This window comes from Oculina patagonica, chromosome 7, assembly GCF_052425735.1.
Source record: "Oculina patagonica isolate OP01 chromosome 7, crgOcupat, whole genome shotgun sequence".
Lineage (NCBI taxonomy): Eukaryota > Metazoa > Cnidaria > Anthozoa > Scleractinia > Oculinidae > Oculina > Oculina patagonica.
The window spans coordinates 8,494,293-8,517,477 of NC_135764.1; the positions used below are offsets into that span (position 1 = coordinate 8,494,293).

At 37.8% G+C, this 23,185-nt stretch overlaps 3 protein-coding genes across 3 annotated transcripts in view; 2 read left to right on the top strand and 1 right to left on the bottom strand.

Moving 5' to 3' along the window:
• The window catches only part of LOC144661647 (lysophosphatidic acid receptor 3-like), a 668,415-nt gene that overhangs the window by 463,797 nt on the left and 181,433 nt on the right, over positions 1 to 23,185 (top strand). Inside the window, exon 3 of the mRNA XM_078522453.1 lies at positions 16,108 to 16,399. The gene's annotated coding sequence lies outside the window, so the exon portion shown is untranslated. The remainder of the gene's footprint in view (positions 1 to 16,107; positions 16,400 to 23,185) is intronic.
• LOC144661641 (ZP domain-containing protein-like) lies at positions 817 to 7,053 on the bottom strand. Its single transcript, XM_078522448.1, has 7 exons — positions 6,487 to 7,053; positions 5,170 to 5,286; positions 4,571 to 4,696; positions 3,679 to 4,084; positions 3,114 to 3,293; positions 1,922 to 2,229; positions 817 to 980 (listed from the first exon to the last, which is right to left on the bottom strand). Exons 1-7 carry the CDS (start codon positions 6,680 to 6,682, stop codon positions 886 to 888), a joined length of 1,428 nt encoding a protein of 475 aa, XP_078378574.1. The 5' UTR covers positions 6,683 to 7,053; the 3' UTR covers positions 817 to 885.
• On the top strand, positions 14,459 to 21,500 carry LOC144661648 (uncharacterized). Its single transcript, XM_078522454.1, has 3 exons — positions 14,459 to 14,543; positions 16,517 to 16,596; positions 19,521 to 21,500. The coding sequence occupies exon 3, from the start codon at positions 19,561 to 19,563 to the stop codon at positions 20,593 to 20,595; it is 1,035 nt and encodes a 344-aa protein (XP_078378580.1). The 5' UTR covers positions 14,459 to 14,543; positions 16,517 to 16,596; positions 19,521 to 19,560; the 3' UTR covers positions 20,596 to 21,500.

Consider the following 23,185-nt stretch of genomic DNA (forward strand, 5'->3'; position numbering starts at 1 on the left):
CAGACAATAAAAGACGTTGGATTTCAATCTCGACTCACTTGTCTTTCATCAACATGTTCCCTAAGACTTTGCTCTAGCAGCAAAACACATGGACCCATTGGGGCCCTATTTTTAGTGTTTGTTGTTGCATTGGCGATTTTTTAATGTTTAATTACTCCGGGTTTAGAGGGTTTTTCTTGAAAAACCCATACTTTTTTAGCATTATAAATTCTAATTCTTGTAAAATCACTTATAAGCGTAGAGAAAATTTTCGGATTTCTCTTTAAAAATCTTCGGTAGTCTTCGGACATCTTCTGTAGTCCTCGAAAATCTTCTCAAATGATCGGAAATTGTTGGAAAATGGCCGAAAACTTCTTGATATACTAAACAAAAATAATATTGGCTTAATTAAAAACACCCAAAGAATAGGCTTCTTTCGATAAAATTATTAACATTTAGCTTGGTAGCAAAGCCTAGAGGACACACACGAAAGAAATGAATAAACATGCTTGTAAAATGTCTTTTGTTTGTGTCCTCTAGGCCTCGCTACCAAGCTGAATTTTAATAATAAAAGAAGCCCTTTTTAAAAGAAGCCTATTGCAATATTTGAGCTCCCCGGCTGTTCTCTTTGACGAGTCCATGGTATATGAGAGCTCATATACCATTGCCTTTTAACTAATCAAAACTCAGGATTTGGAATATATATACCATTATTGCTAGTTTTTAATAATTGTGCATATCCCCAGTGAAAACTAGCCTTAGGTGAAGTCAAGAAGACTGTTTTATGTTATAGTATTAACTTCGATTCAAAAGAAATGTACACTCCAGTTGCTGAGACAAGATTATTTAATCAAGTTCAAGTGAAGCTTTTACATTAATTTCGCTTCTTTAGCTAGTGATATCCTATCATATGTTTCTTATAGCCTTGATTGTGACACCGATAATGGCCAGGGATGCCGTCAAAGCGGCCAAAGCAGCAATTAACGGTATGTTCACTCCAACTGAAAAGAAACAAAATTCAACTATTTACACTGCTTAGCACGTCCAAAATTATGTCAGTTTCATTTTGGTACGGTATGATATGTGGTAAAAAAAACTTCACAATAGGACATTTCCGAGTTACCCTTTGCCTCTATTTCAAAACGAGTTTACGTGCGAAACTATTCATAGGAAATGAGTTTCATCTACAGGTCCAATTTTTATGCAAATCAAACTCATTCTCATATGAATGGTTTCGCACATAGACTCGTTTTAAAACAGAGGCAAAAGGTAACTCGGAGATGGCCTATCTGTCAAACCCTAGTGATAACACATGACTGGAGTTTTAGCTGAATCTTTGCACCGCTTTTTAAAATCCTGAGTCACATCCTGTCGCACCCGCTCCATGTTTCAATTTTTTACCGCAAATCTAATAAAGATCGAGCCTATCCTAATATCCAACATATATACACGCTAAAATCAGACACAAATTGATTTTACTACTCTCTACTACTCTGATAAAAACCCCAAACTCGTTTCCAATAAAGATTTCATTATCAATTAAGGACTTATTTTCTGTGCTCCAAAACTGGCAAAGTTGCTAATTTTGCCAGTAGTTCTTTTGTTTTTCGAATAAAAGTCACAAAAATTAGCGACCTTTAGATTTGACTACGAGTAGGAGATCGAGTACAAGTAGGACTTTATAAATAAATTTCGAGGCATTTGTATCCGCCAAACTATAACTCTTTCCTGTTACTGTCTAACACATAAATAAACGTTAGGGATAACTCTGGCTTGATAATTCATTATATGAGGCACACGAATTTGGTTTGAAAACCCTTACTTGTACTCAATCTCGAACTCGTAGTCCAATCTAAAGGTCACTATTGTGCTCGTTTTGACGACCTGTGTCAAAAATTGTGCTTCTCAATCTGTCAAAGCCAAGAATAAATAATTCATTCACCTGTAGTCTCAGATTTTCTGGAAGGCAGATTTTTATTTCCCCGTTTGTATTCTTCTGTGTTATCAAGAGTCATCGGTCCTTGTGCAAGGGAATACACCTTGTATTCTCCGAGTTCTCGTCTTACTCGGCCATTGGACTGGGACTGGCAACCCCTGGCGCACCTGGACCGGGTGTTGGACGCATTGCAGATAATTACGTGACAGTGAATGAAGACGAACGGCTGATTCAGAAATTCAAAGGCTTCCAGTCTGAAGCGATAGTAGCCAGTGGGAGAGTGTAAAATCTTCACTGTGTCATCAACAGCGCAACTGTTGAAATACGATAAGAAAATTCGGTGCAACAGACAAAGTATTTGATCTATCCGAAGAAAATTCCCCACATCAGAAATCAAGAGCAATAGGAGATGACTCAAATTCTTAATTACATTCAAGCCTTTGCACGGAGGCACAAAACTTGGGTATAAATAACCCCGGCTTTTGTATAAATCATATTAATTTAATACATATAATAATTTCATAACAGGCTTTATTACTGTATTTAGCAAGAGAATTACAACAGTATTACAAAAGAAATATACAAATACATATATACAAAAATACGATACATTATGATAGGAAAACTACATTCAAACTGACTCACTGTAAAGCTAATGCCTAAGAGTAATGACGGAATCTATGTAATCCACGAACATCTGGCTTTGGACTTCAAAAGCTCTAACCATTGGTACACTGTACTAACTAAAGATAAATTCTCAATTAGGGCCAAACTCCTCCAAAAGGGGAAAGAGATCATCTCGTTTCTGAACTATGAAGCGACTAGGAGAATTTTAACAGACCCTTCCCCCCTCTTACCACTCTCAAGGGGATGCTAGTCTATGGCAGGGTCACACTTCAGCATAGTACCTATTAAATTTAACACGTGTATGGAGAAGAGAACTGCGAGAGTTAATTGCCTTGCCAAAGGACACTGCGCCTTATAACCCTTGCCAAACCTCAAACTGGGACCCCGAGATCCGGAGGACAGCGCACCAAACCAATAGCCACCATGTCTCGTAAAACTGATGGTCATAAGGATTGTTCAATTGTTGCAATTAATTAACTGCTTAAACATCTTCTCGACGTACTATTAAAATGTGAAGGAGCCGCAAAACTGGTCAAAATAAGAGATTCAATAGTGCATGTCATAGCCTTACCCGTCGGAGAGAATTTCATATCTCTTTGGATTGTTCTCGTCAGAGGTTGGCGTGGCGAAGCATTTATCAACCAATATTGACAGCCGCTTGTCATTGCTATCAACTCTCCCCTGAAAGTACATTTGCTGACGGAGTTTTAACGACAAAGGGTAATCTTCAGGGCCGTATGGCTTAACATATCTAAAAAAAGTGAAATAACAAAAGATAAAAACAAGTATGGAATCGATACCCTTTCCAGTCCTAAGAGACCACTTAATCCTTTCAATAATTTTCCTCTAAAGACAGTTTCGAAAAGTTTGTTATAAACCAGCTGTCCTCTACTCAACCCTTCGACATGCAAGGGAGAGAATCATGGATGCCACCCCAACCCTACCACCCCACCACCTTTCCTGCGGTCTAGATTCTGTGTTCCAAAAATGAATTATTTTATTAAGAGAATCCAACATAACTTGAGGTACATTGCTTTCCTGTGATATTAAATGATACTTTGATGTTATGTATTTTTTTAATATTTTTTCACGAGGTAGATGAAGGGAACATTTTGACCGTGACATTAATTACATACCTGGAGCTGCGGTATAATTCCAGGACAACAGTAAAGTTGCCTTCTCCTCTTTCCATAAAGACCAGTTTTCGATTTTTCGGTTTCACGCCAAAAGCTGTGGCCATTCCGTAGTTGGAATAATAACAACTGAAAGGGATCTCAATCTCTCGGACGCGCGTTATGATATCTGTGTTTTTCAGCGGAATCTCCAGGACTTTATTGCTGTACACAATTGCAGACTTGGTGAATCTGCGTGTGCTGTTGCATCCGGTCAGCGGTGTTTTAAGATTGAAGTGCGTGGAAGTTTCTGTTGCTCTGCATCTCGGGTCCAGGAGACGGATATGCTCTCGGTCCATTCCTTTGAGTATGGGCTTGGGGATAGTAATGGACATCTCGTTTTGAAGGCAGTCGACTTTGACTCCTCGAGCTGCAAAACAAAGTGAAATAAATTTGGGATGTTTCGAAATTGTAAGGAGTTCTAAACGTAATATAAACATTATGTCTTGTATATATAGTATACTTACTGTTACATTGTAAATAAGTCCGCCCGTCATTTGTTTCATTAAATTCTAATATATTTGTCCTCAAACTACTTTTAATCGTTAAAACAATTCATCAAGTCTCGTAAACAAAGGCAATCAGAACCGTGACAGTGGTTTGGATATGTGATCTTAATTGGCATAGATTTTTGCGATTCTTTCACTTCGTTTTCCCTCGGTTTTGTTTTAAGTTCTCGATTTAGAAGATGTGTCAAACACTCGACAGACTATCTCATCACATTTTCAAGCACCACGAAGTTCTTCAAAACTATTCCGCTACGCGTCGTATTTGCAACTCATTCTCGGTGTCAGGAAATGCGTTAAAACTCTCTCTTTCTCCATTTTGTTTGATATATTACATAACTTTATGTGACCTTCACAGGTGCGGTTATCACGAGCCAATGCTAGCTCAACGTCAGGACATGAGCACTCGTAACTTCCCACTGTGTTGGTACAGTCGTGAGAACAGCCTCCATTCTTTACTACGCATTCATCGAGGTCTAACAAGAAAACAAGAAAAGTAAATTTGTAGTAAACAAATATACATTTTTCTTTTCTGCTGAAATTATGAAATTGGTCAGATTGAAAAACAACGATTTATAATTGAACTTATTCCATTTCGAGCATCTTTTTGCGTCCTTTTTCTCCAAAATAGGCTGCCATGTGGTACAGCAACTCAGTACACGAATTTTGCTTTACTTTTTGTCTAAATATTTCAGCGGTTTTACATAAATTTTATATAAAAAATACGACCTCAAGCCTTCCGTTGTCGTAGTCTTTTGTTATCGTAACGAGTAGGGCACGAAGTTCCCGGTGTTGTGGTCTGGTCTTCACCTGATGTACTTTCTAGGTTGGGGTGGGAATGCTCGGAGACATTAGCTAACTGAAGTGAGCTACTCTAGAAATCCGACGGTAAACATATAGTATCCAGTTCAGTTCAGTCCTTGAATTTCTATCCGATATATGTACGTACCTTTCTCGCAATCATGGCCAATAAATCCTTCGGGACATTGACAAGTGTAATCATCGCCGTGACCTGCAGCTAAAAAGCAGAAACCTCCATTCGTACATGGATTGAAGGTGCAGGGACCTGAGACAAAATGTGAAAAAAGGAGGAGGAAAGGGAGAACCAACAGATCAGTATGTTACAGGAATTGCTATTAACAATGGTTGCGGGATATTTACTAAATTTCACACCTAGCTGAAGTGAATCAGTGTAAACATTTTTTTTAAATTGCTTAAGGCGAACACGGTCTTGCACCTGGGGCAACACCTTTTTCTTGGGATGATGTGTGCAGAACGTCCGGGCCAGTTTTGTTGGCAAAAAAAAATCATAAACGAAACTGCAAGCACCCTCGAAGAAATTAAAGAACTATCAGTATCTCGCTTGTGAAGTGACAAACCGTACCAAGAATAAATCATTTAAAACTTTATTTTTTATAACAGCGTTCCTGCCTGTGTAGTATAAAACCAACAAATCTTATGTATAAAAAATTGGCGAGACTACAAAAGGGAATAACAAAATGAATAGAGCGGTTTTCACTTGAGTGTCGATGGTAATTTGCGTTTGCTTAATTCTGCACCATTTCGCTTAGTGATTGGTTTTACAATCTCGCGCCACTTTCTTAACCAATCAGAAGTGAGCCCAACACCAATCATGACTTGCTCACGCACGTTTTCCCGCGCTTTGCGTTGGCTATCTGTGTTTACTTCGCTTTTATTGGTTCACTTGATTGTCCGTGTCTTTAATTTGTGATTGGCCAGTGTGATTAATTGGTTTTGGTTTTACGACGCTCAATTGAAAACCGCTCTATACAAGTGTAAATGATGAACTAATTGTTGTTTGCATCTTGCATATTGATTGAGTAGTAGCGTAGAGTAATTGCCTGCATGACTGATTAAAGCGATGCGTCAATTCAAGAATCATAAGGTTTTCGGACACCGAAAGAGCCCCTGATCACTTGAGAATTTTAAGAACTATCATATCCTCATCGGATAAATTACATGAATGGACATCGATGCATGTGGACTGTTGCGCCTCGAGTGGTACCAATGATCACTAATGTTTACCAAATTATATTATAAGCCCATTTCTAACAGTCATTTTACATGTAATGTTTCAACAAGCAATAACGTTTCGGGTACTTGATAATTATATGAAATACAACCATTAAAATACTGGGCAGTATTAAAGATGTTATTCTTAGCATAAATAATAATAATAATAATAATAATAATAATAATATAATAATAATAAGCATACTAGAATATCATATCAAACGTTTCTCACCATCAGACGAGTCCTCTATGAACGTTCTGCTGACGAGTTGTTCTCTGCTCTCCCTCAATATGTCATCCAGTTCTTCGAGCTGCTCTGCGAACTCGGCAGGGAAATAGGATTGTGATTCCACTTCAGGAAGGACAACTTTTCCGCTTGCAGGACACGCAAAGCAAAAAAACAGTGCTGTTGAGACGACAAAGCTCATGGCGAATCTGCAAAATTCAAATTTCTTGTCTTCCTTCACAAAACTGGTCCCTGAAAATTCGGCTTCTGCAACGTCGTTGTTCGGTTTAATAGGACAGACGTTAGAGTGTGTCTTCGGTAGTTTTCACTGGCTAGAAGGATGATATTCATTAACGAGAAATGGGTCCTCCTGGCAGCAATGAAATGATCGTCAATAAACTATATGTTTCTCAAACAGACCTACATCTATAAAAGTACACAAGTTGCTAATATAATAGGCAAGGTTGTGCGGGCTCGAGTAATGAATGGCTCGAAAAACCCATTGAAACGTAAAAAATGTAACACGTTAGAGTGTGAGAATTACGTAATCATGCGATTCGACGTTTTATTTGCACGTCGTTTTTTCTTGGCAGATTTTGCTTATTGTTCCCTTTTAAAATAAAAAAAAGCAATAAATAAATAAAAGTATTTATATAGCGCCGGAATCCACTTATTATTATTTTTTTATTTTTTATTTTTATTTTTTTTTATTGAAACAAAACAAACATCTACAATACTCACATTAACTACTTACTTACAACAGTTTGATTTTAATTACATAGTTACATTATTTGTTAATAAATATTATTGATTAATAAAGAAAAAAAAAGCTACTGACATACATAAATGTACAAAATTTAGAGACAGCTATGCACAAAGTAACCACAGCTTTGAAAAAGATGGGTCTAATATCAAGGTTCCTTATATGGGATATATGGAATCCACTCCCTTATATGGAATCCACTTATTGCCTATGGCGCTTTACATTAAAAATATTAATAAAATGATGTTAAAAAGTTAACAACTCTAAGAATTAAAAAACCCCGCATATTTACAAATATAGGTTCAAATATACCTAAAAATAAAATAATTAGAAAGCCTGTTTAAAAACGTACGTTTTTCCCCATTGTCGATCAATTAGCGAAGCGCGCAAGTGACGTCACGACTCAGACAAGACTCAGACAAACAAACCGAAAAGGCGAACGATTTTCCTAAAACACTTTCTAAAACAGCAGGTGTTCCTAAAAGACCCCAGAACACAACGCCTAGATTCCTTTTATTTCTCTCAGAACACGCTTATGTTTTCTGAGCATCGTGGGGGTTATATTCATTTGCATTATATTTTTGAGTCTAATGCTTGCGTGCGCTTTGCGCATGCGCATTAGACTCTTTGTTATATGAACACAATCTCGTTCCCAGAGTCCACGTTCCCCTTGACCAGCGGTCGGAAAACGAGGGACTCTGGGATAGAGTGTTTGAGAGCGACATTTCATTGGCAGAAGATGAGCATGCTCAGTTGAACCGGAAGTCGAAAAGAAGCACAATTTTCGTGCCCAGATTATTCAGAGTTTGCCGTGTTGAGAGGGAAGCTCTGGTGTCGAGTTCAAAATACCGGGAAAATATGGCGGACAAAACTCCTTTGAAGTCTGTGCCTCGACCTACAGATCGACAACACGTTTGTAGATGCTGCAATTCCAGCTTCGCTAGCCATCCAATTTATTTGTTTGGATTTAAGTCCGAAAGTGAGAGCCTTATAAGTGTAATAGAGAACGTAACAGGTCTTAGTGTCAGTGAAAGCGACGAAGGAATATAGTTGGAGAAATTGTAATACCCGACTGATCGCAGCAAGCTAAATGTATAGGCTTACGACCGAGGGAAAAAGATTGAAGAAAGTTCTTTTGCAGCAAAGGAACGTGCAGCAAAACAAGGAAAACGCGAAGGAATCGAAAGTGAATCCGCAACGAGACAAAAAGTTTGCTTTAATCCAACCAAACCCGTGCGAGTGTAAATGGTGTAGCACATAAAGAAATGATGGAGTCTCACGTTGGTAGCAAGGTTAAAATTCTGCCAAAGTCAATGCAGCCTCTTCCAGCCGCTGAACCAAGCAAAGGAGTGCTAAAACCGGCAAAATCTGGTCTACGTAATAGTCAGAGGTTTGTAAAGTTGCAAAATGATGTGAACTTTTCAAATTTCATTGTCTGACTTTGCTTTATATTGTACACAGTTGATATTAAATAAAGCTGTTCTTTATTAAATTGACCAGACGTTGTGTTTATTGTTACTAACCCTTATGAACTGTTGTTGTTATGCTGAATAACAAAAAAATGCATGAAGATCAGCAGTTCTTGAGGGAACTGTCATGGAAATCATGGCAGTTAGTAAGTATGTTGAGTTTTATTCTTTACAAGTTTGATAACTGAGTAAGCTCAGTAAGGCAGGATTTAATGTCATTTGACTGGTATTAAAGTATGAAAATGCAAAGTATCTTATGAGCAAGTCTGAACTTGATCAGCAGAGGAATGATTATATTATCCTTGTTGCAAAGAAAAAAAAATCCAACTGGTTGAAACATTTGCAACCAAAGAGAAAATTTAACCCAAAAATATAAAATCATTTCTGTTATTGCACCCTCTATTTATGTCATGGGCTTAAAATGTATTCAGGGTAGTTATTGGGTAGCCTCGGGTTAATTTGAGTTTCCATCATGGTCCACTACTTTGGGCAGCAGTCATTCTGCTGGTAAAATTTTGCTCTTTGAGCAAGATATAAACTGGATTAAGAAAAATCAGTACCACAAAATAATAATTAAGACATGTCAATATTCATATCAAAATAATAACAAAGGAAAAGCATAGACCCAGAGGAATATGAAAGGGAAAAATGGGATGCTTGTTGTCTTGCTTTGCCTAGGGTGAGAATGATAGATTTAGAACCTTGCTTGTGTTTAATTCAGCAGGGTGTCAAGTGACAAATGACACTCAAAAAATACGAAAGACAGTGGCAAAAAAATAGGAATTCTCACCCTAAAATAGAAAGCTTTCTCCATGTTCTAACATTCCCTTGACAATTCCAACCCGGGACTCTACGGTGACTCCACCCAAAAGGGGTACCTTTTTCATGATGTAGGTACATATAAGTGAAGGGATTTCATGAGTTTTCTGTCAAAAATATTTAATGAAAGGGTAGGGGTTTGGACCTTGGGGCATACAAAATATGTTTGAGTACCCTTCCCCCACCCCACCTAGATCCCAACAGCCCCCCCCCCCTTCTGTATTTAATACTTAACAGACAGAATGACATATTTTGTATCCTCAATGTAATTCACACAAATAAACAGGGCAGGAAAAATGTTTTGAAATCCACTTGCCTAATGGGCCAGAAAATTTCAGTTTTTTGTTGCTTGCCCCCACTTTAATATTATTTCTTATAATCACTCTGAATCATAAGACTGCTGAGGCTTATTTCACTTGCACACTGAGACAACAAAGCTCTTTTTTTTCTTGCCCAAGAGCAATATTTACTTGCCACTGGCAATAAGAACTGGATTTTTCCAGCGCATGCCCTGATGCTCTGGCATTGCCATATGAGCAAAAACCACCAATATCAACTCATCTGCAGCAATTGCCAAATTACTGTGGACCCTAAAAATCCAAAAAGGGGCCCCAAAACTGAAAAGCAAAAATCCTTCCAGTAGTATTAAGCCCTCCCAAATAAAAGTCCATGTGGTTATATCTAGTGATAGCTCTTAGAGAGTTGTATGAAACTAAAATTTTAGATGCAGTATATTCTTTAAGAATGTAAGCTCCCTTCCCTCAGCCCTGTATCAAGGGCCTCCCCAAAAATAAGCACACATGAAGAGGATGTCAAGCAAATTAACTTAGTTTTGGAATGTCACTGTACTTCACAAAATGCATTTAATTTACAAACACCTCCCCATGGTGCTTTTCCAGCATGCAAAGAAGTTAGTGTCCACTAAACAGGCTGGGGCAAGCTGGGAAATTTAATTCCTTTGCACCCTGTAATTTCCCTTCAAAAGTGGGAAGGGAATAAGGTTAAATATTTAGGTAAATACATGTAGTTGTTAAAAATGTGAAAAAATAAGCAGCAAGAAAGATTTTTAAAAACAGTATCAAAGTTCATTTTATTATAATTTTATCTCAAATATTTATTTTAAAATGTTTTGATCTATACACTTGGTAAAAGACCCTAAAAATAAAAGGTAAAATAGGAATTTTTCATGAAAAAATAGGAGAAAAAAGGAAGCAGGCCAAAAAATATGAGGCTGGCCACCCTGATACAGAACAACAACAACAACAGTATTTTTATTTGCCAAGACCTCATTTAGTGTTTTAATTGCAAGTACCGGTAAATAAAAAAAATCTAGACATAAACATTTTTAAGCCATGCCCAAATTGGTATCCTTTTAATTCAAATTTTCATTTAAGTACCCCCTTTTTTTCACTAGGTAGTCCCCTTCCCCTGTTGTACTTCTTGGCAGTATCCCTCCATTGTATATGGTACCCCAATGGTGAATGTGAATTATTCTACGAATGTTGTTGCAGTCAATTCCAATTCCAAAAGCCACGGTCACACACAGAACCTGGTGCTTTGATGTGCCATTCACCAGTTTATGGACTTTTCTTTTCCTTTTTTTTTCACTGACAGGATACTGTAAACAATAAAAAATTAAAGCAATCGACACTTTTTATTGTAAAAGCAGTCACCAAGTGTCCTACATAGTTACATGTATTGCAATGGATGCAAGTTATGCAGCCCCCTCGCACAGTCGCACCAAACCCCAAAGTATTCGCTGACATATAATGATAATGATAATGTATTTATATAGCGCATTTTTCATATGTATATGTTCAAATGCACTTTACACGTGCTGTAATTTTACTACACAATTGTAAAGGCCAGACCACAACACCGGGAGCTTCGTGCCCAGTTTAGTCATAAACTGGTGCTGTAGTCTACCAGTGTACAAGTATATTTATCGCTTAATATCACTACATTTTTCAAACATTACTCTTCACAGTGTTCATTTCATTGGGGTCAACAAAACTTCGGGGAACAGGGCAAATTATTGGGCAAAATAATCTGCTACCATTGCAATCAATATTGTTTATAACAATGTAACAAACAATATACAAAAACAATACAAATATACAATACGAAAAAATAGTAACAATACCATTGCAGAACCAAGTGTGCCTCGTCCACAACTTGTACTTTCTTGTTTAACTCCTTTGTTTTAAGCATTTTGGCCACCTTCCTGTTTATATCGACGAAGACCTCTAGATGTGCAAAAATCAAACTACATTAACAATTTTTTCAAGAATGGTTATTATCTGTTCATCTTCATCTTCTTCGGTACTCTGCAGGATGCAGACTTTAAGAAAGGCTTCTAACTTTTTCAGTTGGTTGAGCTTAGAGTAGACGCAACTAGCACAACAGCATCTTGATTTTCAGGCTCACGGCCGTCGAACGAAGTCAAATATCGCTGGTAGCGTTTGACGTGTTAGCGATTTTCCAAATCCAGTTGGCAACACAGCTAGCACGTCCTGTTGCTCGTATGGCATCATACGGTTCCTTCTTCAATTCAAGCTCGGGTTTACCTAGTTTTTCTAACGAAAACTCGATAGCTTCGTGAAATAAACTCTCCAAGGCAGACGCCATCTTGTCAAAGACCCTTACGCTTGCGCAGTTTTACCGGAAGGACAAGAATCCTGTCACGGAAAACACTCTATCCCAGAGTCCCTCGTTTTCCGACCGCTGGTCAAGGGGAACGTGGACTCTGGGAACGAGATTGATATGAACAAAAAAAGCTGTTAGCAATCCCAAGGGAATGGTTCGGGATCGATAATCGTTCGCTGTAATGTAGAAAACAATGATCAGCTGCAAGAACGGACTCCGTACGGACACGCACGATTAGTTTCAATTAAAAACAGCCAATCAGCGACACGTGTTCCCACGCATAATTAAAAGTTCTTTCTCAAGTCACGATTATTCAACACTTGAACAGGACGAAATAATTTTCCAGTTAAGACATTTGTAAGCTTTTTGTGAAAATAAATCTTCGTTTTCAGTTCAGTTAAGCACTTGTGTTTTCGTCTTGCTTAAAAAGCAAGACGTCTTTGAGAAAAAATATTTCGACGGCGACTCGCGTTTATTTACACAATGCGACCAAATATTTATTTTGTTTTAAAAAATAGAAAACTTTACCTCGTATTTTGTATTTAAGTCATTCGAATTTTGACCAATTTTTTCTTTACAGTGCAAACAAAAACCTTCAAAAATAAAAGATGTACATGGATAAATGTAAATCAAGTTACGCGACTAAATCAAAATGCGTTTGTTTGGCCGCTTTGCAGTATTACACTGTCCCGGCCTTTGCCATACACTGAAATCGAATTTCATGCTTTTACGACTCTCAGAGATCTTAAGTTCTTCTTACAGCTAGAAAAATCATAAAATGGTTACATTGATATGGAAGTGATGATTCGCGAAATTTGTACATCATGATAAACAGTCTTCGCTCCTGTGTATGGTAGCTCGATAATAATTGCCTAGTTTCCAGCGTTCAAAAGGTCATCATTATATTGACGTGAGCATTTACACCCGTTTTTAGGAAAATCTGTCACTAAGTGCTTACAGTACAATGGAGTAACAGTCACTATTTCAAGTGCTTTTATTGCAAAATCTGTTTCAAGAGTCATCATCAAAATGGTGAAAAATCTGAAAGAAAACGATGTGAAGTTCTTCAACCCTTGTTGTAATGAACATGCTTTTTGTAAATCGTCACGCAATCTTGTCCAAATGTTTAATCGTTTCTGCTTTTACGGACAATACGGAAGAAGTAACATCAACTCCTGTTCATACTTTAAATTTTGTGAAGCATATAACATTTATGACTGTTTCGTTTTCATCCATAATCATCCACGATGCCCCTAGCTTGCTACAAGCATTTTAAATTAAACTCCCGAACACAAACCTCTAACCAATTTTAACCGGCTTACGAAAACCGCGCAATCTGTATCACTATGCCATACGGCATTAGACTCATGTCACCCTTGGTGACCTATTTTTATATAATGACCTCACGCGCTTCGCTATTCTCAAGCTCCTTTATCGCAGCTTCGCCGCTCACAAATAGTGTCTCTGGCACCCAGGGTATTCATACATAATAGTGCAAAACAATGATAACTAAGATTAAAACTGGCCGTTAGTAGTTTTTGAAAGTCTTTCCTTTAGCAGACAGTTCAGTACCATGGGTACCAGGGTCGTCTCTTGGCCCACCGGGAAGTTTTCCGCCGCGCGCAAGAACGAATATCTGTTTCTCAGGGAATTAATCATTAAAAAAAAAGGCAAAATACTATTCCGTGACAATAACTTACATATTCTTATCTCTGCGTGACTGATATCATAAACGTGCTAGATCAATATGGAATAAATGCAAAACGAGCAAATTATTTGGAATTCTTTCTCTTTCCACAAGATGTTCTAAAATATGTACCAATCTTGAGTATTTGAACGACAAAGGTGATTTCCTTATGTAATTAGCGGCTATTCCCGAAATTTGAATGAGAAGAATAGTGTGTACCTTTCACGAAATAACCTTGTGAGTGACAAGTTACAACGCCTCTTTGCTTCATACATTTGATGCGAACGCTTTCTTTAGGTCTTGAACGGAGATTATAGTTTCCATTTTTATTCTATCTTATTTTTCAGCACAACCCCAGCTAATTATAAACTCGCCCATGTTCTTCGTTCACATACCTTAGATACCGCTCAGTCCCATAATTAGCGAGGATTGCTGCGTTCGGCCTTGGCAGTAACAGTGTCTGTAACATTGCTGGGCATTTTTACTCGCCCCTCACCTAGCCATCAGTTCCAAAGTCTTGTTCGCATTTGCGAGTCCGGTCCAAAGATCAGCAATTCCACACCGCGAGTAGACTGGGAACCAAACTCGTAATGGCGGGCGTAGATTTCCAGCGCCGGGGAAGGCTGTTATATTGTTGACAAGTAAAACGTTTTAGCTGAAGGAATCATTGGTTTTGCAGGTAAGATTTACTGTTAAATGACATTCTTCGTTCGCTAACAGCAAACTAAAAGATAACACGTCACTTGCAATGTGTTCAAGTTGAGAGAAAAATACCCAAGCTCATGTCATCAGCGCCATAAACCATACTACTTGTTGTCAACGTAAGCTTGTGTTGTGGTTTGAAAACTAAAAAACTTATTTTCCAGCTTTTTAGTCACTTCTGGTAGCTAACAATGGCTTAAAAACCAGACGTGCAGCGTGTGTGAGAGCATTTATAAAATAGTGTTTCTTCAATGCATGTATTTGACAAAGAAGAACTTCGTCGCAAAAAGCACGTGGTTTATTGCTTTGCTTTGTCGCGTTGCTTTTTGCGCGTCGCGTTGTTAGACACAATGCATATTACTTACATATTTTGAGACTTCTTCGTAAAGTTTCTAGACCACTTTGTACTTCTAATTTAGCTACAAAGTATTAGTATGCTTTGATTGTTCCCACCCGGCCAAGAATTTTGAAAACAGCACTAGCCTAGGGAGCATCTAAGATTGTCAAATCTAATTGCGTAACATGCATGATTTGATCTTCATGCTCAAAACAAACAAAAAAATCTGAAAATAGATTGGTTACCATGAAAACCCTGTGTGGATGGAATATGAGCAGACGATCCGAGATGTGTAAGCTGATGGCTTTTTCACTGTTATCCAGGGTATCAATATTGAATTTTCAGTTGTTGAATTCAATTAAATCTAATCGAACGATTGATTTCGTTGTTGTTCAGTCATCAAAAGGGGTGGTGAATGGTCCTTCAAAACAGGCGAGTCTTGCAGAATTTTAGCTAACTTTCAGGGGCTCGTCGTCTTGAATTTTTCTTTTATGCTTTCTCAGAGTCTAGATTTCTTTTGCAAGGCTAAAAAGGTCTCGGGCTGGCAGAAAATATATCAGCGGTGAGTCTTGCTGCCTAGGAAAGTCTCACATTTGCCATTCAACACCCCTATCAAACAAAATCAAACTCACATATGATGAGGTCGGTTTAAAGCAAGCTTAATTATATCACAAAAATATTCTGAATCAAGCAAAATCAAACACTCTGATTTCCATCACCTGATTATAACTGAAATTTGTCAATTGATCCAGCCATCTAAAGTAATAATTCCTTTATATTTTCCATATTAATAATATTTAGACCCATAATTTTGAGAATCTCAACATTTGTTTACCACAGAAAAGAGTTTCATGAGTTTTGTAAATTAACAGCTGCATTACATGTATGTGAATCATCTTGATTTTGTCGATTCGAATGGTACTACATGTTTTTATTTATTATGCTGATCCTAGTTACATTCCTGAATAGTTAACAACTATTCACGGAAGTGGAGGCAGCTATAGTGGTGTATTTTACCGAGCCGTGAAGCAGCGAGTTAAATATCCACCACTTTAAGCCACCAACACTGAGGTGAATAGTTACATGCGTTTTATACAGGTATACTAAAACAGTGAGATAATATAACCTAAAAGGATGTTTTTTGACTAACATTATTCTTGTAACAATTACAGTTTTCTTGTGCATGTTGCTCGGAGATGGATAGTTAACAATTATCCTGCGAAATCGCGCGGAATATCGCCTGATACTTAGCCGGCGAGGCCTTAGGCCGAGTTGGCTAAAATCAGCCGATATTCCGCAAGATTGAGCAGGATAATTGTTTTATTATTCAACAACTCGTCAACGAAACACATTTTGCAGATAGACAAACTGTATTTATGCAGCGCTTTACAAGATTTCGGACGAATCTTCGCAGCCTACGTATATCGCAGGATATCTGTTATGTACGGATGACAGATAACGTTAACATTTTGACCATATATGGGCAGCGCGTGCATGTGTTGAATAATAACAAAGGATATTTGGAGTTTGAGTAGCCAATTAGCGCATGCAAAAAATGCTATCCACTGTTTTAGTATAATTATACCAATAGCATTTATTCCTTCTGATTCCAGCGTAGTGGTTTTTACCTTGCTAACCTGTGGTATTGTCCTGCTCTGCATAGAGGAATATTTTCGCTGGATAGCGTCACAGAAGTGAGTAATAATATTATGTTCTTTAAAGGGTTGGATTTTGATTAGCTATTTTTCCGCATACAGTTTTCATGAATGGCTACCTGTGTATTAGATTTTTCATTAGTATTGTGTGTTGTTTCTTTAGGATCAAATAAAAGAAATAAAAGATTATATGATACTGTGTCCAGGCACTTATTCCAAAACCATTTAAACAATAAACAAGAAAGTTTTACGCCCTTGTCAGGCTTAAATTACATTTTTATTGTGAATTTTAGCTTTACAGTAAGTTTCATTGTCGAACTAAATTGTGGGATGAATTTATATTTTCTTTTGTTTTTGTTCAGAAAACAAACTCACAAAATAGTTATCTGATTGATTTTGTTTGATGACCAAACAACATTGAGTTTGATGCCAAATTCTTTCAGTTTTGTTTGATTTGATACCCCTGGTATAATTTTAGCCTGCTAAATGGTACAAACGATGGCATGAACAGTCAATGAATGGTTTTCAGTTCTGATTGGCTGGCTTCATTATTTTCTTGTTAATTGTGATTGGTCCATGGTAGCCTGATTTTCAGATATCTGAGGTCGATTGCTTTCACTCTGTTAGCTTCCTCTAAAATGAAGGGAAAGCAAGCAACCTCAGACGTCTGAAAATCAGGATAGGGTCATGGCAGTGGGCTAAAATATATTTTAGCTTGATGAATTCTTGATCCATTAAGCTCGCGAAATGATGTCCTGGGCAATGCCTTATGAAATTATTGTTATGTTGTATATTCATGTTCAGTATGTATTAACTATGTTATCAGTCACACAAACACGATCAGTTATACCATTTTTAAAAATGTTTGAGGAATTGAATTGCATGTGCTTAACAATTGGTCAGTTTGAATTAATTGTAGCTCCATGAAGTTACAATGCATGTAGCTTACGTCACAAGTTTGACCATGTGCACTTTCTTTAACCATTATTCCAGAAATAAAAACCTGCTCTTTGCTTATTTATGTGTTATGCACATAGCATGGCCTTAGTGGTTAGGGTGCTCAGGACTTGTATTTCGCTGGCTCACACATTGGCAATACCCGTTCAAATCCCTCTCCCTGCCACTAGATGGATTTGTGTTCAGTCGTCCTGATAACCTGCGATTGTGCGTTATTTTTCTTGCGGTGGTGTAGTCAACGGAAAAATGAACACCTGATGCAATTACTTGTCAAGTCGTCTGTAAAAAGTCCAGAATCTGGACTTTTTCCTGATTGGTCAGGAAACAAAAGGCAACATTAAATTTTATTCTAATTGGCTAATTGAGTTCGAGTGTAACTTCTGGTCCCAAAATATCGCGCGTAAAGGATTTTATTTGTGTTGAGCGGAATGAAGTAGAGAGCGAGTTTTCTAGCTTTAAGAAAATCTGTCAAATGTTTTATCAACAAAACACTTAAAGGTAAACAAAGGGAGTGTATTCGACGGATAGTTTGTGAAAGAAAAGATGTTTTGGCGGTGCTTTCGACGGGATTCCATGAAGAGCATAATCTATCGCCAATGGTGTTGAAGATTATCACAACATTCCCGGGCATCATCGCACCACCAAAGATGCCAGACGATCGTGCCAGTGACAAAAACTACGACCTTGAAATGTCTGATCTGATAATTTTGTCCAGAGCATTGGTGCCTTACACAAAATCAGCCTTTGCTGAAAACAAATTTTTAAAACCCGCCGATCAGTAAAAATATAATTTGAAGGCATTTGAATAATGCGGCACGACCACAAAAGGTTCACGGGGATTTCGTGCAGGCCAGTCTTAAACTTAATTTTCACAAAGCAGACAGTACTTTCACCAACCGAGACACTACTCTAACAGAAATAGCAATTTTTGTTCAACTTTTTCGCATAACTGCCATTACGTCTACCAAAATAAACCTTTTAACAACCTTTGCTGCAAGCTCACGCTTATCTCTTATCTCTTATCTGATGGCATCGCCGACATTCCGGCATTGACAGACACTTTAGTTAGGGGGCGGCAGAGGACTTGACAAGTAATTGTATCAGGCTTTCCTTTTTTTCGCCTTCCCTCCGCCGCGAAAAAAAGAAAGCCTGATACAATTACTTGTTTTTGTTATCGTCCTGAATTCAACTCCTTCATGCTTTGTAAATAGTTAACTGGTCAGCCTTCTGCCAGTTGGGATTTTTAACAAGTTTCTGTTCGATTTTTAAATTTGTTTCATTATATTTACAGTGTCCTCAATTAGCACAGTCGTGCTAAATACATTGACACTTAAATAAAGTGATTTATTTTTATTGATTTTATTTTACACAAGCACTGAATGTTTTAAGAATACTGGAGAATTGCGAGAAGCACTCTGCTATATGTTTGAAGGTTTTTCATGCACTTCTCTTGTGTTCCAAAGCAAATTACTTTTTTGCAAGCTTGTAACAGAACTCAACAATCCTCTCAGGTTTATTACTTTATTATTTCTATAATTAATGACAATTATGCAAGTCCATAAATCTGTTGTCACATACATCCTCAGTGATAAGTTGCATTGACACTGCACTGTTACATGAATGTGCTGTTACTTTAAAATATTCACATACTGTATATCACATATATGTACAGTTATTTGAAATAATTAACATATTTGTACATTTATTTGCAAACATTCACATATATGCGACATGCCGGTATATGTACAGTAATTTGAACATTTTCACAGATCCATTGCATTTCTGATGATTGATTAGAACTGATATTAACATGTTTTGTGATAGCCTAGGAAGAAAGAAGATATTGATTATTTTCTTTATTTTCATGGCCTGTATGTCAGGTTAGCTGGTTATGTACATGTTTTGATGTCTGTATTGCTACACAGCAGTTAGTTTCATGTACCACCACTCAGCATGAGTGGAGCTTTTTATTAAGCACCTTTAATCGTCTTTGTGTTTTTTTTACAGGACCCATTCTCTTACAACAAACTACATTAACAAGCAGGATGTCTGCAAGGCCCTATACAAGCCAGTCAAGAAGTCTACCTCAAGATAAAATAACGCACAGAAAAGAGAAGGGACACCAATGCAAAAAGTGTGGAAAATGTTTTATTTCTCCATGCCATTTATCGGTTCATGATAGAATTCACACAGGGGAGATGCCTTACAGCTGCAAGCACTGTGGCAGGCATTTTAGGCAGTCAGGAGTACTGAAGAGACATGAAAGGACTCACACAGGAGAGAAGCCTTTTAAATGCCAGGAATGTGGCAAATGCTTTATCCAGTTAGGCATTTTGAAGTCGCATGAGCGGCGGATTCACTTACAAGAGAAACGTTTCAAATGTAACGTGTGTGGCAAGTGTTTTTACACAGGAACATCGTTGCGTTCACACGAGAGACGAGCACACACAGGAGAGAAGCCTTATCAATGCAAACACTGTGAAAAGTGCTTTGCTGCATCAAGAAATTTGTTGATACATACGAGGATCCACACTGGGGAAAAGCCTTATAGATGTAAAATATGTGATAAGTGTTTTATTACTGGAACACTTTTGCGGAAGGATAAAAGTTGCCACACAGGGGAGAAGCCCTTTAAATGCCAAAGCTGTGGCATTTGTTTTAGATTCAAAATTTATTTGAAAAAACACGAGAGGTCGCACACTGGAGAAAAACCTTATAAATGTAAACAGTGCGGGAAGAGTTATACTCGTCAACATAATCTCAAATTGCATCTCGATCCGTACTGTAGAACCCAATATGCCAAGTTGCAAGAGAAACTATTTAAATGCAATTACTGTGAAAAGGGTTACACTCGTCGATGTAACCTCAACAAGCACCTCAAATCACATAGTAGTACTCAATGGGTTCACAAGAGCAGGGACAGTGTCAACGAGGATGATACGTCTGCAGTAGCATCCTCTTTGGAAGAACAAAGTCCAAGCTGTGTTACCTCATTAAGATGCTGGATTTGCCAGAAAGAAGTTAGCAGCCTTGCGGCACTTCGTAAGCACTATGACGATCATACGAATAACGTGTTTTAAATAATAAAGGAAGTCCTGTTCACCCTGCACTTTTCATTATGAGAAAGCTATTTCGATTTAATTTTTAACCTTTTTTAATCAAGCAGAGAATGATGTCTAAGCGAAACTTATCGTGGAAGACCGCCTCAGAACCACCGTATGTTTTGAGACTGATAATAAATCAAGACGATTTAGGGGGACTTTAATTTAACAGTGCCTGTTCGATCAGGTGTTTTCAGAAAATATCGGGACGGTCATTTTCCCAACATGAAAAGCAAGCTTAAACAATCTGTTATCTTACGGCGCTTTCCATTAGACAGAATTGGTCAGGTGTTTTAAATGTAAAATAGGCCTTTTCCACAAGTATTTCCTAGAAATCCTTCACAACAGTGCATACAACAGTGCATAATTATGCACTGACTGATCTGACAGGACAAATCTGACTAACAACAGAATTTTGTTCTCGAAAGTACCGGATCGGGCATTTTTTTTTACGCCCACTTCAAGATGGCCGCCTCTTATGGTCGTCGACTGGTAACTAGTACCGGTTAGCCTGCTATGCACTCCGGTTAGCCTACTATGCACTCTGGTTAGCCTACTATTCACTTCGGTTAGCCTACTATGCACTTCGGTTAGCCTACTATGCACTCTGGTTAGCCTACTATTCACTTCGGTTAGCCTACTATGCACTTTGGTTAGCCTGTTTACGGTGAGCTATCGATATTTGTAAGGGAAACATGATATATAGTTAAAATTTACAAATTCTGGGAGCCGGCTCACGGTGGCGTAGCGATATCACACGCTCTTCAGGCAGACGACCCGAGTTCGATTCCACCCCGGGGCACATTATATCGAACATTTTCCTTTTTCCTCTTTCATAAAATTCGAAAAAAAAAAACTAAGTGTCTAAAGTGGGCGTAAAAAAAAAAAAAAAACTTTAAGGGGGACATATCGCTGGAGGTCGTTTTTTCACAGCTAAACATGAGTTTCACGAAAATATCTCGAGCGCTCGTGTTTCAAGGAATCCAAAAACGCTCTCATTATCTCATAATTATATTCATGTTTAACGGTGTTTTGTAAATTTTTGGGTGATTTTTTGGGGTGTTGGGAGAAGGTAGTTTTGTTTTTTTTTTTCGCAAAGGATTAGTAAAATTTAGAGAAATACGAAATATTGGAGCTTTATTGTGTTTTTAAAATTATCATTTCTTAGTTAAAAATTGGTAGACGGACTCCAGACAGTCCCCTGACAACCTGGAGTGCTCTTGCGTGGGCTCAACTGTCTGGTGTTACATTTACTTTTCTTCCTTCAATACCTTCTTTAAACCTCTTAAAATTTCATTCAAGTTCAGGTATATTGCCCCCATAAAAAGTCCTCTATTTCTTTTGAATATGAAACTAACAAATACCCAGTTTGCAATACTACCCCATTACCTCTCTAATAATCTCCCCTTTTTATGAGTCATCTCTAGGTATTGCCGCCCCAAAGAGTATTGTTTTGGTCTACTTTGGGCACTATCAATCAATCAATCAATCAATCAATCAATCAATCAATCAATCAATCAATCAATCAATCAATCAATCAATCTTTATTTCGCTCTACATACGTGGTGTGTATATGCTGTACTTCAACAGGGGTCGTACAGAGGGACCACACATTCTACAGTTTATGCCGTCATGGACGGAGAAATACGTAAACTCAGACAGTGACATAAATTTTCATTATTAAGTATAAAAGTGATAATTTTGATAAAGAATGATGATGATGATGACCATGACGACGATGTTAATAAAAAAAAAAAATAATGTAGTATCACTCAGGACCTCCACTCGCCGAGGTTTTTTGGGAGGTCCTTAAAAAAATACGGTTTTTTCTTGATTAAACGCCGGGTACCGAATAATAGGTATTTATTTGAGGTATAAGAAGCTGAACTGAGGTATATTAGCCAGATATATGTTTGTCAAAAAGAATGAATAAAAGCCAGCATTAAATGAACACATTTTAAAAGTGCATCTTTCGTTTAAAACTAAGGATTGAAGTGGTTTATTATATAAATGTAAAGTAATGTAAAGTCCGAGTGCGCTTAATCCTCTCCCCTTCAAGTACAGCATTTGTTTTTTCCAGATCCTTGCGGATCTTCCCGTAAATCTTAAATCATAAATGTACAATATACAGACCATTTAAGAGGAGATTATGCGAAGAATGTGTCGAAATAAAATACTGTCTCGCTGGCTTTTCTTCGCATTTCATTTAACATACGCAGTGAACACCACGCAAAAAGTTTTTGCCTTGGGACTTCCCCAACCTCGTTCCCAGGGAGAGAAAGACGCCTGGGAATGAGGTTGGGACTTCCCTTCCCCCAGAGACTGCACGGACAGACAGATGGTGGAGGGCATACGCTGACGTCAGAACCAGAACTTCAAGTAACTGCGAATGACTCCATTGCTTTTAGCCGTCACGCAACGGTTTGGGAGCATTGTGTGACGACCGATGGCTTTGTAACGTAACGATTCGATTTACTGAGCACCGTCCTTGTAACAAGCAGCCACTTTCTATTTTGGAATAAGCGCCCAATTTCTTATAAGCGCCCCTCACCCCTGTCTGTGTTTTTTA